At 43.7% G+C, this 15,845-nt stretch overlaps 1 protein-coding gene across 1 annotated transcript in view; it reads left to right on the top strand.

Moving 5' to 3' along the window:
- The window catches only part of LOC126458552 (26S proteasome non-ATPase regulatory subunit 7), a 64,343-nt gene that overhangs the window by 26,870 nt on the left and 21,628 nt on the right, over positions 1–15,845 (top strand). Inside the window, exon 2 of the mRNA XM_050095672.1 lies at positions 10,013–10,105. Coding sequence (XP_049951629.1) covers positions 10,013–10,105 — 93 coding nt within the window. The remainder of the gene's footprint in view (positions 1–10,012; positions 10,106–15,845) is intronic.

Raw genomic sequence — 15,845 nt, 5'->3', positions numbered from 1 at the left:
GTGACTGGGTGGCACCGGTGGGGAGGGCCCCTGGTTGGAGTGTGTGGCATCAGGGCAGATGGCAGGCCATGAAGTGTAGTATGTCATCTCTTGCTGGTGGTCGAACACCACCAGTCTCTAAGCGGTCAAGGTCTGACTTCAATGCTAAGAAATACGACCCCAAATTGCCCCCTCCCCCCTCCTCCCCCCGCCTCCCTGGCCACACCATGGGAGGAATGCCAGGCTAGGGATGGCAGTGAAGCTTATTCACCCCGGTACCTTGTATGTATGAGAGTTGATGGGGAATCTTTCTTGTCAATGAAACCTCAGTTTTTTGTGGAGCAATAAGAGGACAAGTTTGGGGAGGTGGAGGGCTTGTCCAAAATGCGGTCAGGGTCAGTCTTGATCAAAACAGCATCCTCTGCTCAGTCACGGGCACTACTTGCCTGTGACAAGCTGGGGAATGTTTCTGTTTCAATCAGACCCCCCATAAGAGCTTAAATATGGTCCAGGGTATCATATTTCACAGGGACCTTCTTTTGCAGTCTGACGATGAGCTGCGCGCCAATTTAGGGCGGCAAGGTGTTCATTTCGTGCAGCATGTCCACTGGGGTCCGAGGGACAATCAAGTTGCCACCGGTGCCTTAATCTTGGCCTTAGAGTGTGACACATCACTGAGAAGGTCAAGGTGATGTTCTACTACTGTGACGTAAAGCCATATATCCCTCCCCTGACTCGGTGCTTTAAGTGCTTGTGGACGTCCTTCAAATCCCAATACTCAGTGTGCCCCGCCAGCCATCTGTGTCAACTGCGGAGAGCACCATTCACCTTTTTAGCCAGACTGCAGGATTCTCCATAAAGAAAGAAAAATAATGGAATACAAGACACTGGGCCGACTGACCTCTACATCCTGTGCACATGTCAACCTATGCCGCCACTACGACTGGTTCTACCGTCTTCCGTTCCGCCGTATACATTTGGCTCTGAGCCGTCAGACTCCACCTGCCCCCTTGATGGTGGGGCAGGGGCACTTTCCTCCCTTTTGCTCCTGCACAACCTACTTCAAGAGCAACACCCCCCAACCATCGGGGACGGAGAAGCATAAGTCTCCTTCAGCTCCTCTTGCCAGGAAGGGATCCCTTGGGTCACTCCCTTCCCAGGTTCCTACCAGTGGCAAGGCTGACACCTGTCAATGGCTGAAGCGACCACAGGTAGCTAGTCGTAGGGCTTCACGGTCTTCCTCAGTCCCTGAGACTGAATCGGTGAAGCCCTCCCAGCCGGACAAATCTAAGGAGCAGCGAGAGGAATCTAAATAGAAAAAGACCCCCAGTAACCAAGGCACTGCAGTGGCATCCACACCACCACTACCTAAAAGCTCTGTGTCTGAGGATGAGGTGGAGATTCTGGCATCCACTGAGGACCTAGATCTCGCTGGGCCCTCAGACACAATGGATGTCGATAGCACAGGTACTCATCTGGTGGCAGCAGGTGACCCTGCGGTGTAGACTGCCTCATTGAGTGTTTCATGCCTTCCAGGTCTCATGATCATGTAATCCTCCAGCGGAATTGTGGCAGTTTTTTCCACCACCTGGATAAGCTACAGCAACCGTTAAGCTTTACACCTGCTCTCTGCACTGCCGTCCAGGAAACCTGGTTCCCGGCAATGCGGACCCCTGCCCTATGTGGCTGTAAGAGATATTACAGGAACTGTAGCGACTATCATAGAGTGTCAGGTGGAGATTGCGTCTGTCCTGAACTCAGTATGTAGTGAGCCTGTGCCCTTCAAACCCCTCTTGAAGCTGTGGCTGTCAGGATGAGGACGACACAGGAATAACTGTCGCAATTTATGTCTCCCTCCAGATGGTGCAGTACCCCTGAACATATTGGCTGCACTGATTGATCAACTCCCTAAACCTTTCCTACTTTTGGGGGATTTTAACGCGCATAACCCCTTGTGGGGTGGCGCCATGCTTACTGGCCGAGGTAGGGAGGTCGAAAATTTACTGTCACAACTCGACCTCTGCCTCTCAAATACAGGTGCCCCCACACATTTCAGTGTGGCACATGACACGTATTCGGCCATTGATCTCTCGTGTTGCAGTCCTGATCGTCCCCCATCTATCCATTGGAGAGCATATGACGACCTGTGTTAGTGACCACTTCCCCATCTTCCTGTCACTCCCCCAGCGTCATGCCCACGGACGCCTACCCAGATGGGCTCTAAACGAGGCAGACTGGGAAGCCTTCATTTCTGCTGTCACCACTGAATCACCCCCACATGGTGCCATTGATGATGTCGTTGAGCAGGTCACTACAACAATTGTTTCTGCGGCAGAAAATGCGATCCCTGTTCTTTAGGGTGCCCCAGCGAAAGACAGTCCCTTGGTGGTTGCCGGAAGTTGCTAGGCAATTAAAGAGCTTTGGTGAGCTCCCCAGTGACATAAGTGACACCCTTCCCTAGAGCACCTAATAGCCTTTAAGCAGCTCCTTACCTGCGTTTGCCAGCTTATAAAATGATGGAAACAGGAGTGTTGGGGGAGGTATGTGTCGACCATTGGGTGCCGTACGTCAAGTTCCCAAGTCTGGATGAAGATCAGACGTCTTTTTGGGTACCAGACCCCAACAGGTGTCCCTGGCATTGACATCAATTGCATGTTCTCTACTGGTGCAAACGCAGTTGCTGAGCCTCTGCGTCAGAGAACTACTGCCCCCCCCCCCCCCCCCCCCCAGCGTTTTGCCTTTTGCCTTTTGCACCCGCAAACAGAGGAGGGAAAGGAAAGTCCTCTCGTTCACTACATGACACAGTGAACCCTATAAAGCCCTGTTTACAGAGTCTGAGCTCCTCAGCACCCTTGCACATTGCCCTGACACAGCTCTCGGGCAGGATTGGATCCACAGATGATTAAACATCTCTCGTCTGACTACAAGTGACATCTCCTCATCTTCAACCAGATCTGGTGTGATGGCGTCTTTCCATCACAATGGCAGGAGAGCACCTTCATTCCGGTGCTCAAAACTAGCCAAAACCTGCTTGATGTGGATAGCTACCAGCCCATCAGTCTCACCAACTTTCTTTGTAAGCTGCTGGAATGTATGGTGTGTCGGCAGTTGGGTTGGGTCCTGGAGTCACGTGGCCTAATGGCTCCATGTCTGCGTGGCTTCTGCCAGGGTCGCTCTACCACTAATAATCTTGTGTCCATTGAGTCTGCCATCCGAACAGCCTTCTCCAGGCGGCAACATCTGGTTGCTGTCTTTTTTGACTTACTTAAAGCATACTACACGACCTTGTGACATCATATCCTTGCCACATTGTGTGGGTGGGGTCTTTGGGGCCCGTTCCCAATTTTTATCCAAATCTTCATGTCGCTCCATACTTTCGTGTCCAAGTCAGTGCCTCCCATAGTTCTCCCATATTCAGGAGAATGGCATTCTGCAGGGCTCCGTATTGAGTGTGTCTCTATTTTTAGTGGCTATTAATGGTCTAGCAGCAGCTGTAGGGCTGTCAGTCTCAACTTCTCTGAATGCGGATGACTTCTGCATTTCGTACTGCTCCTCCAGTACTGGTGTTGCTGAGCGGCGCCTACAAGAAGCCATTCACAAGGTACAGTCATGGCCTGTAGCCCACGGCTTCCAGTTTTCAACCTCGAAGTCGTGTGTTATGCATTTCTGTCGGCATCACACCATTCATACAGAACCAGAACTTTACATTAATGACGATCCACTCACTGTAGTGGAGACATATCGATTCTTAGGACTTATTTTCGATGCCCAATTGACTTGGCTACCTCACCTTCATCAGCTTAAGCGGAAGTGCTGGCACCATCTCAATGCCCTCCACTGCCTGAGCAACACCGACTGGGGTGCAGATCACACTGCGCTGCAGCAGCTCTACAGTGCCCTTGTCCAATCCCGCCTTGACTATGGGAGCCTGGTTTACGGTTCGAAGGTGCCCTCAGCATTGTGTTTACTCAACCCAGTGCACCACTATGGTATTCGCCTTGCAATGGGAGCTTTTAGAACGAGTCCGGTAACCAGTGTCCTGGTGGATGCCGGAGTCCCTCCATTGAAGGTTGGTTGTGCACAACTGCTCGCCAGTTACGTTGCACATATTAATAGTTCTCCTGCGCATCTGAATCACCGTCTCCTTTTCCCAACCATGGCAGTTCATCTCCCGCATCGGCGGCCCAGGTCAGGGCTTAAGATTGCGGTTCGTGTCCAGTCCCTTCTGTCTGAAGTGGAGTCCTTCCCGTTACCACCTCTCCTCGAGGTCCATTCACGTACACCTCCGTGGTGTACACTTAGGTCGCAGATTCTCCTGGAACCTTCACATGGCCCTAAGAACTCCGTTAACCCTGCGGCTCACCGCTATCACTTCCTCTAGATTCTTGGCATTTACTGGGGCGATGAAGTGGTTTACACCGACAGCTCAATGACTGATGGTCACGTAGGCTTTGCGTATGTTCATGGAGGATGTATTTAACCTTCATGCGCTCACACTAGAAATAGTCTTGTGTTCGGACCTATGTGAACTTGTCCTGAGAAGCAGACAGGTGCGACTTGGACGAACTTTGAGCAGCATCTGTTGGAAAAAGGTGCAACTAGAGAATACATGTCCCTCCCGTCGCCTCGTTACCTTTGTGGAGTAAGTATGGAGCGAAATTGCAAAAAGGCGGTGGTCACTTCACCGCCCACGCGGGCGCTTGAAGTTTAAAAGCACTTCTTGCCAGATGCCTGCAGTGTTTTCACTGCAGAGCTGGTGGCCATATCTTGTGCTCTTGAGCACATCCGCTCATGCCCAGGTGAGTCACTTCTCCCGTGTACTGATCCCTTGAGCAGCCTACAATCTATCGAAGGGTGCTACCCTCCCCATCCTTTGGTACTGTCCATTCAGGAGTCCATCTATTCCCTGGAACAGTCCCGTCATTCAGTTGTGTTTGTGTGGACCCCAGGACACGTCAGAATCCCAGGCAACGAACTTGATGAAAGGCTGGCCAAACAGGCTATGCAGAAACCGCTTTTGGAGATGGGCATCTCTGAAACTGAAACTGACCTGCGTTCTGTTTTATGCCACAGGGTTTTTCGGCTTTGGGAGACGGAATGGCATAACAGTACATGCAACAAACTGCGTGTCATTAAGGAGACTACGAATGTGTGGAAATCTTCCATGCGGTCCTCGCAGGGAATCAGTTGTCCTCTGCTGGCTCCGCATTGGCCATGCGTGGCTAACACGTGGTTACCTCCTCCGTCGCGAGGATCCGCCTCAGTGTTGCTGTCGCTCAGAAATGACGGTTGTCCACTTTTAGCTGCTCTGTGGCGGACTTATAACTATCCCAGAACCGTACCTTTGGTGTTGGGCGGCAATGCCTCAACAACAGCTTTAGTTTTACGTTTATTTCATGAGGGTGGCTTTTATCATTTGATCTAAGTTTTAGTGCATGTCCTTTGTCTCTGTGTCCTCCACCCTAGTGATTTTTGGGTGGAGGTTTTAATGTGTTGCAGAGTGGTTGGCTTCTCCTTTTTATTCTCATAGTCAGCCAGCCATGTTAATATGCTCTCTTGTTTTGATCTCTTCTACATGTTTCTTGCATCTCTCTGTGGTTTTCTTGTCTGATTTTGTCCATTTTAGTGTTTGTTGCTCTTCCGTCATTCTTGTGGTTTTCTTCTAGCTGTGTTTTGTATGTCTCGATTATTTTACTCCCACCCTACTGGAATTATTTTAATTGGGATGAGGGACTGATGACCTAGCAGTTTGGTCCCTGCCGCACTCTTTCAAATTAACGAACCAATCTTTCCATCTTTTCCTTATCTTCTGTGGTTGCATCATTACCTGTCCATTTTCCCCTTTCACCTGTTTTGTGTAACTCCTTTCGTTCTTCTTACTCCTTATAATTCCATACAGCATCCTTTTACCCCCAGTAACATCCTTTTCCATCTCTCATGTGAATTCTTCCCAGTTTTTCATCTTTTCTTCCACAACCATTTTCATACATATTTTTTAACTTTCATGGTAGTTTCTTTTACTTTCTTCCTTTGTATCTTTGATCCATTCATGCCAGGCTTTTTTCTTTTCATTCACTGCTTCCTTCATGTGTTCATTCCATTTTGCAACCAGGACTTATTAAATTGATAGTTGGGTAATATTCACACCTGTCAGCAACCACTTTCTTTGGAATTGGAGTTGTTAAATTCTTCTTGAAGTATGAGGATATTTTCTCTGCCTTATACATCTTGCACACCAAGTGTAATTGTTTAGTCATTGCTGGCTCTCCCTAGAGTATCAGCAGTTGTGAGGCAATGTCATCTAGTCCAGGGCCTTTGTTTTGGGTCACACCTTTCAGTGTTCTGTCAAATTCTTCACAGTATCATATCGCCATCTCATTTTCATGTACTTCCTCTTCTCTTTCTATATGTTACTTCCACCTTTCAGTGTCCCTTTCTTTGCTTAGTGCTGTTTTTCCAGCAGAACTCTTGCTATTCATACAGCTGCTTCTGTTTTCTCCATAGATCTCTTCAGTTTTCATGTGTGCAGTACATATCTTTCTCCTTAATTCTACATGCTCGTGTAGACTTCAATTTGTCCTCTAGCCACTGCTACCTAACCATTTTCCACTTCCTGACAGTCTTATCTTTTAAATGTTTGTATTCACTTTCGCCTGCTACATTTGCTACATTTTTGTATTTTCTTCTTTCGCCAATTAAATTGAAACTCTCCTGTGATATTAAAGATTTCTACTAGGCCTTGTCTTTTTTCCTATTACTTGATCCTTTGCTGCATTCGCTATTTCGTCTCTCAGAGCTATCCATTCATCTTCTACTGCATTCCTTTCCCATGTTTCAGTCAATCATTGCCCAATGTTCCCTTTGAAACTCTCAACAAACTCTGCTTCTTTCAGTATATCCAGGTCTTGGCTCCTTAATTTCCTGCCCTTTTTTCCCAAATTCTTCAGTTTTAATCTACAGCTCATAACCAATAAATTGTGGTCAGAGTCCATATCTGCCCCTGGAAATGTCTTAAAATTTAAAATCTGGTTCCAAAGTCTCTGTCTTACCACTATACAATCAATCTCAAACCTTCCAGTGTCTCTAGCTCTCTACCACATATGACATTCTTTCATGATTCTTAAATGAAGTGTTAGTGGTGATTAGATTATTCTCTGTGCAAAATTCTATATGTGACTTCATCTTTCATTGCTTTCCCCCAGTCCATATTCTCTTACTATTTTTGTTTCCCTTCCTCTCCCTGCTACCGAATTTCAGTTGCCCATCACAGTTAAGTTTTCCTCTCCCTTAACTACCTGAATAATTTCTTTTATCTCTTCACACATTCTTTCAATATCTTCATTCTTGGAGCTTGTTGGCATATAAACTTCTACTACTCTGATGGTAGCCATGATCCATCACAGTTTGTTTCTATCTTGGTTGTGATAATGTGTTCACTATGATGCTCATAGTAACTTACCCGCATTCCTATTTTCTTGTTAATTGTTGGATCTACTGCAGCATTATGTCCATTATTATTTTCATTAATAAATTGGTACTCATCTGACCAGAAGTCCTGTTCCTCCTGCCACTGACCACCTCTGATTCCCACTACATAGAACTTCAACCTGTCCACTTTCCTTTTAAAATTTTCTAACCCAACTACCCAATTCAGGGATCTAACAATCAGTAGAGTGCCAGTTTTATTTTTCCTGATTACAGCATCCTTCTGAGTAGGCCCTGCCAGAGGATCTGAATGGAAGACTACTTTACCTTCAGAATATTTTACCCAAGAGAATGCCATCATTTAGCCATACAGTAGAGCTGCGTGTCATTGATAAAGGAAATGACTGTAGTTTCACCTTGCTTTCAACCATATGCAGTACCTCCAGAGCAAGGCCACATTGGCTGATATTGCGAGACCATATCATTCAATTATCCAGATTGTTGTTCTGCAGCTACAGAATAGCTGCTCCTCCCCCCCCTCCCTTTCAGGAATCACGTTTGCTTGGGCTCTGCACAGATACCCCTCCTCTGTGGTTGCACTTACAGTACAGCTACCTGTGTTACAGAGGCACACAAGTCACTTCACTATGGCAATGTCTGCTGTTTGTGGGGTAGTGTTAAAATTTATAAAATTTATGAGAAAGAAAATTCAGTCAAGAAAACTATAAAATTATGAGACTGATTGATGGTACACATACTTTAAAGCACATGGCACTGTTCTACTGTTGGAACTTTAGTTTGTTCATCAGAGAGAAGAAAAGTATATGTTTGAGAAGGCTGTAAAGGAATGACCGATCACTCAAACCCTAGGATGCGAGGGAACCACCAGTTAAGCTCTGTCTCTTATTCATAAAATTTTTGCAAAGAATTAATACTCCATTATTTTGGAAATTGGATCTGGTACATCACTACTCCTCTGGCAATATTTTGACTAAAAACCAAAACCACCCTTTCATTACCAGAGTGAGTGATATCAGTTCAACACTGCAAATGATTGTTGAAAATGCATTGTGTTAGCCTACCCATCCTAAAGGTTTGTATGCCAACTCTGGTTGGCCAGAACTAGGTGAAATGGATGAGAGAGAAGGTGTTGAGTTGGAGAGGGTTCTCATCAGCCCAGCATGTCACCTTCCTGGATGTTGGCTACTTCCTCTCTGATGGATCCACTTACACCCCTCCGTCCACATTAAACCAACCACTAACAGTTACTGCATTTTGACAGTTGCCATCCTGTCCACACCAAAAAATCCGTCCAATACAGCCTGAGTCCAGATCATGAAGATATCATCAGTGAATCTGAACCAGACCAGGAGTTTGGGGTTTTGTTCATGGCCCATAAACAGTTTGGCATAGTAGGGTGCCATGCTGGTACTCATGGATGGGCCATGGATTTTTTTAACACCTTCCATTGAAGGAGAAGTAGTAGTGTTAGAATGTATTTAGTAATTTGTAGAGCAAAGTGGTCCACCTTGTGGCACAACATGCATATGAGTGTCACATGGTGGATTTCAGTGGCTGCTTCACAACCCGACCCATCTTGATCCTCCCCTCCACCATAAGCTTTTCTGAACTGTGCAGTTACGAGTTATCCTTACAACACATTCTCCACTCAGGAAATTATCCTGGCCTCCACCTATTGTAATGTACTGTCCACACACCTTCCATCCAACAGTTTCTGCCCCCTCTGTCCTATCACTTCCTCCCAGTTCACATTCCCTTATCCTCACTGTGTCACTCTGCCACCGCACCTGCCTTTCTTTTCCCCTTCTCTGTCCCCTCTCCTTTTTTGGTCCCCATCCTCCCCTGTCTTTCCTCCATAGCCACCCAATGCTGCAGGTGGCACCATTGTTCTGCCACCATCTAGTCCCTGCACACTCCCACACTCCACCATGCAATGCTGATTCCCCCCCTCCATACGCTTCTATCCCTCCCCATCGCCCTTCCACTTCCCCCTTCCCTTCCCCTTCCCCTTCCCCTTACCTGCCCTGCTGCAGTTTGGTTCTCTGTACACCGTGACAAAGTTGCATTCTGGCTGGATTAGTCAGAGATAGAGGTCGTGTGTGTGCTGTGTGTGCTTACTCATGTAAATGTGAGAGTCTCCCTTTATGAAGAAGGCTTTCATCGAAAGTTCAAATGTGTAACAGTTTTTTTGTCTTGTCTGTCCGCAACTTGACTTTTCATCTTTATGGTGGCAATCTATTCTTTCTGTAACATTTTTGATATTCCAACCTGGACTTTCCATTGTTTAATGATTAACAATATGTATTCCATATATTTGTCTACAGACTGTAAAAATAACATTTTTGAGAAAAGTTTCCCGTTTGGTTTATTATGTTTGACAGTGAACGTAACTTACTCTTGAGAACAGTCTTTCAGATGCTGACAATGTTGCTACATGGCTCAAATATTTAAGTTTTATAATAATAACCCTAATGTTAGGACTGTTTTTGTTCTGGTTTGCAAATTATTCTTTTCTTCTGATATTTTGTAAAAGTTCTTTACAAAGCAAACACATTTATTTTCATGAAAACTGAACTCTTCATTTCAGTTCCATTTGATGAAGATGAAAAGGACAAATCCGTCTGGTTCCTTGATCATGATTACCTGGAGAACATGTACGGCATGTTCAAGAAAGTTAATGGTGAGTGCATGTTAAAAATGTTGAGTCCTTGCAGACAAACATATTTGAAGTTTAAGAATTGGCATTGATATTTTACTTGTCTGTTTCACGTGTCTCATAAATTTACGGTTTTTGTTTGCTCTTACAAGAACATAGTATAGGCAGCTAACTATCTCTTTCCATTTATTTATCTGTGGCATGTTAAATGTAATTAGGTACCTAGCTTGCACTCTGTATTCTTATTAAACATACTGAAGTTTGTATGTCTTTCAGTTTCAGTTGGTGAATTTTTAATGTGCTCAATTGTACCTTTGTCATGAAACACTAAATGGCTATAATTAGATGGATAGTTATTTATTTATTTAGTTAGTTAGTTTCATGGATCATTGCTATGGTAAATTGTAATGATATGAAACAAATCATTTTATATCCACATCACAAATTATTTTGTAAATATATCTACTAGCTGACCATTTACAGGTATGGTTATTATTGTTGTTGTTGTTGTTGTTGTTGTAGAAAGTTAAAGGTGTGTTTTTGTTTGAACTGTCTGTCAAACATTTTACGAGGTGTGTCTGCGAAGTAAAGGGACTGATGCTGCCTCAGAATAAGTACACATCCACCAAAGATAGCAACCAAATAGCTGTGAAGTGTGAAGCCTTTTCAGTAGCATCCAGCATCTCTGGTGTCTGTAGACATGTCAGTGTGGTTGGGGCCTTTGTTTGTGTGAGAGCTGTTATTTTGTTTTGTGGGAAAGTCACACCTTGTATGAATGGGCTGGGTCACTGACTGGAAACTGTTATTTTTGGCTACTTGGAAACCATTTGCAGTCATTCATGGGCTTCATTTTCCCGAACAACAAATGAAATTTTTATGGATGACAATGTGTCATGTCACTGGCCCACAATTGGTTTCAAGAACATCCTGGACATTTGAACGAATGATTTGGTCGGCCAGATCATCCGATGTGAATCCCATTGAACATTTATGGGATGTAATCGAGAAGACAATTTGTTCACAAAATCCTGCTTCAGAAACACCTTTGTAATTGTGGACGGCTCATTATTTCCACAGGGGACTTCCAGCAACTTTTTGAGTCCATGCCATGTCGAGTTGATGCACTACACTGGGCAAAAGGAGATCCAACACGATATTTGGAAGTGTCCAATTAATTTTGTCACCTCACTGTATGTAGAACATGAGGAATAAAGATGTAGAATGTTAATAACATTTGTTTTATTTAAAAAGCCTTAAGTGTTTTCACCTTTAGTGATCCATGGTTTTATACATGGCTGTTCAATGCCCTTTTGGATTAGCTTATACAGAAAGCTATTTTCAAATAATTGTATGAATTCATCATGGAATAGAAAATTTAATGTCAGCAATTGGGTCATTATAAATTTCATCCCAGGTCATCCTGTGTGAAGTATTCTTAAAATGTTTGTTGTGGAGTCATTATTTATTGTAACTGATTTCCACTGAAGAGTATTATTACTGCAGCATCTTATTTATCCTAACTGTGCATCATGCTCCCCCTGTGGTGTTGGGGGCTACAATAGACCTACGGCCATTCCTTGTCAGTCATAAGAGGCAACTAATTGGAGTCTTTAGTCATGTTTTTACCCTTATATTTTGACTATTCTTTGGATTCTGAAGGATTTCACTCGTTTTGTTTTTTATTTAATGCTTGTTCCCCTCACCTTTTTTGGCTGGTCCCCATTTTGGTGTTTGACCAGATGGAGCATTTGTTACGGAGTATACACTTATTTTCTTGTTTTCAGCTTCATCAAAGAAAACATTATCAATTTGGGTCCTACTGTCTCTCACTGCCCTTGTGGGAAAGTTAATAACTGAGATAAAATTGTAGGATCCAAATAAGGTTTCCAGATCATTTTTCCTATCAGAATCCTTTAGAAAAGCTACTCGAAGTCACTCCTTGCTGCTGTTTGATATATAGTATTGTAAGGAATTCAGATTCCTCAAAACAGATCAAAACTACTCAATGGGGATCTATACAGGGTGGTCCATTGATAGTGACCAGACCAAATATCTCACGAAATAAGCATCAAATGAAGAAACTACTAAGAACGAAACTCGTCTAGCTTGAAGGGGGAAACCAGATGGCGCTATGGTTGGCCTGCTAGATGGCGCTGCCATAGGGCAAATGGTTATCAACTGCGATTTTTTAAATAGGAAACCCCATTTTTTTATTACTTATTTGTGTAGCACATAAAAAAATATGAATGTTTTAGTTGGACCACTTTTTTCGCTTTGGGATGGATGGCGCTGTAATAGTCACAAACGTACAAGTAAGTGGTATCACTTAACATTCCGCCAGTGCGGATGGTATTTGCTTCGTGATACATTACCCATGGTAAAATGGACCGTTTACCAACTGCGGAAAACGTCAATATCGTGTTGATGTGTGGTTATTGTGATCAAAATGCCAAACGGGCGTGTGCTATGTATGCTGCTCGGTATCCTGGACGACATCATCCAAGTGTCCGGACCATTCGCCGGATAGTTCCGTTATTTAAGAAATCAGGAAGTGTTCAGCCACATGTGAAATGACAACCACGACCTGCAACAAATGATGATGTCCAAGTAGGTGTTTTAGCTGCTGTCGCGGCCAATCCGCACATCAGTAGCAGACGAATTGTGCGAGAATTGGGAATCGCAAAAACGTCGGTGTTGAGAATGCTACATCAACATTGATTGCACCTGTACCATATTTCTGTGCACCAGGAATTGCATGGCGATGACTTTGAACGTCGTGTACAGTTCTGCCACTGGGCACAAGAGAAATTACTGGATGATGACAGATTTTTTGCACGCGTTCTATTTAGCGACGAAGCATCATTCACCAACAGCGGTAACGTAAACCGGCATAATATGCACTATTAGGCAACGGAAAATCCACGATGGCTACAAGTGGAACATCAGCGACCTTGGCGGGTCAGTGTATGGTGCAGCATTATGGGAGGAAGGAAATTGGCCCCCATTTTATCGATGGTGATCTAAATGGTGCAATGTATGCTGATTTCCTATGTAATGTTCTACCGATGTTACTACAAGATGTTTCACTGCATGACAGAATGGCTATGTACTTCCAACATGATGGATGTCCGGCACATAGCTCACTTGCGGTTAAAGCAGTATTTAATAGCATATTTCATGACAAGTGGATTGGTCGTCAAAGCACCATACCATGACCCGCACGTTCACCGGATCTGACGTCCCCGGATTTCTTTCTGTGGGGAAAGTTGAAGGATATTTGCTATAGTGATCCACTGACAATGCCTGACAACATGCATCAGCGAATTGCCAATGCATGTGTGAACATTACGGAAGGTGAACTACTCGCTGTTGAGAGGAATGTCATTACACGTATTGCCAAATGCATTGCGGTTGACAGACATCATTTTGAGCATTTATTGCATTAATGTGGTATTTAGGTAATCACGCTGTAACAGCATGCGTTCTCAGAAATGATAAGTTCACAAAGGTACATGGATCACATTTGAACAACCGAAATAAAATGTTCAAACGTACCTACGTTCTGTATTTTAATTTTAAAAACCTACTTGTTACCAACTGTTCGTCTAAACTTGTGAGCCATGTGTTTGTGATTATTACAGCGCCATCTATCACAAAGTGAAAAAAGCGGTCCAACTAAAACATTCATATTTCTTTATGTACTACACAAATATATAATAAAAATGGGGGGTTCCTATTTAAAAACAACGCAATTGATATGCGTTTGACCCATGGCATCGCCATCTAGCGGGCCAACCATAGCGCCATCTGGTTTCCCCCTTCAAGCTAGACAAGTTTCGTTCTTTGTAGTTTTTTCATTTGATGCTTATTTCATGATATATTTGGCCCGGTCACGATCAATGGACCAACCTGAATGCAGTTATAATTTTCCATATTAATTCATAAGCGTGCACTTCTGCGTGCTGATCACATAAAGTATACTTGTCTGAGTGTTCTTGAACTTCGGTTCTGTCTTAATATACCTTACAACCCCTTTCCCCATATGAGATCTAAATGAGTAAAATGCTAGATTTTAATCTTTTATGTGTAACTTATCTAACCTGGTGGTTATCTGGTGCTCAGACAGGCATAGGATTGTCCATCCCTTTGCAGCACTACATTTTTCAAACGGACAAGAAGCAGCTCTTCTGCCTTATTACTTAATCCTATAATAGTCTGATAAAATAAGCTAACCTTATTTTCGTATGTGTTCTTAAGCCTTTTGTGGAGTTCTTCCGTTGTTTTATCTTCTTTCATAACAAGGTGTTTCAGTCCTATTCTAACCTAAAAAAGGCACCTCTCTGACATCAGTAACCACAGGGATCTTGCTTTGTATGATGGTACCCCCACCCTTGTATTTTTTCTGCAAAAAGCTCAGCCAACACTTGCTGCAGTGTTAACACAGTGCTGCTCATGGTGCTGTAGCACCTCCCAAGACTGTGTGTAACTGATACTTTTTTCCCCCTTTAGGTCACCCCTTGTGCTGTAACTTCTGTTTTTAGCCAGGCTGTTCCCTGCAGCACTTTCTGATTCTCTTTGTCTGACTCCTTGCACCAGTTACCTACCGTATTTACTCGAATCTAAGCCGCACTTTTCTTCTGGTTTTTGTAATCCAAAAAACTGCGTACGGCTTAGAATCGAGTGCAAAGTATGCAGAAGTTCTGAAAAATGTTGGTAGGTGCCGCCACAACTAACTTCTGCCGTCTAATATATGTAATACTACACAGGCATGCTTTGCAGACACAAAGATAAATACTGGCGCCAAAACCTCTGCGTCAGTAAATAAATTAAAAGAAAAGCTAGAAGAATGTAAACATTACGCCGCGTATTCTTTCGTGCTTGCTGCTACCTCATTTAAATCCTGTCTGCGTAATAAACTACGAAACTAGAGAGAGACAACAGCAAACGCGGAAGAATATACATATTATGTCATGTTTATATTCGTATTATTCTTATGTGAATAGTGATACAGTCATAAATGAAGCACGAATCTAAGATGACTAACATCTGTGCAGAATGTAATGTACTAAAGTGGTGTCTGCAAAGATTTTCAAACGGAGAAAAATTTTCACTAAAGTCTCGTTCGGAACAAATTCTATCATACGTCGTCTATTATTTGGTTCTTGTTGATCACTATCAAAGAAAGCAGCAGTGTAAATAACAACAAATATCAGTCTCTTGCCGTTGTTTCGGCTAGAGACAATTAGTCTTTTTTTATTATTATTTTCATTTTTTTTTTAATTGTAAGCGGCGGTAGCGCGCACAAAAGGAAGCCATGCCGCGAGCGGCGACAGGCTGTAAACACGCACTATCAGAATGCGACAAACAGTGCACGACACAGTACAGTAATGCATTTTCAGCTTAGAGTGAACAAAAAAAACACCTATAACAAAGAGAACGGCACTTATCAGGTCGAAGCAAAATAAGCAATCGATTCAAACCAGACGAAGCACGTGAAAAAAGAAAGGGTACCCGTATAAATACGGACGGAGCACTTGACATATAGCAATGGCTACCTGGTAAAGCTTAAGTGCTAAGCTTACGACTCGAACCACACTACTGTAGCTGTATCATCATTCATTCGACCTAAATTGTGTCTCGTATTACAATGGACCAACTTTGTTTCCATTTGGAGGTGCGGGCCAAAACTTTTCTCTCCCCTCGAATTTCGAGTCTGAAATTTCACGTGCGGCTTAGATTCGGGAAATTTTTTTTTCCTTTATTT

The sequence above is a fragment of the Schistocerca serialis genome, chromosome 2, assembly GCF_023864345.2.
Source record: "Schistocerca serialis cubense isolate TAMUIC-IGC-003099 chromosome 2, iqSchSeri2.2, whole genome shotgun sequence".
In the NCBI taxonomy this organism is placed as follows: Eukaryota; Metazoa; Arthropoda; class Insecta; order Orthoptera; family Acrididae; genus Schistocerca; species Schistocerca serialis.
The sequence above is the reverse complement of the archived record's forward strand: the minus strand, read 5'-3'. Positions and strand labels throughout refer to the sequence as shown.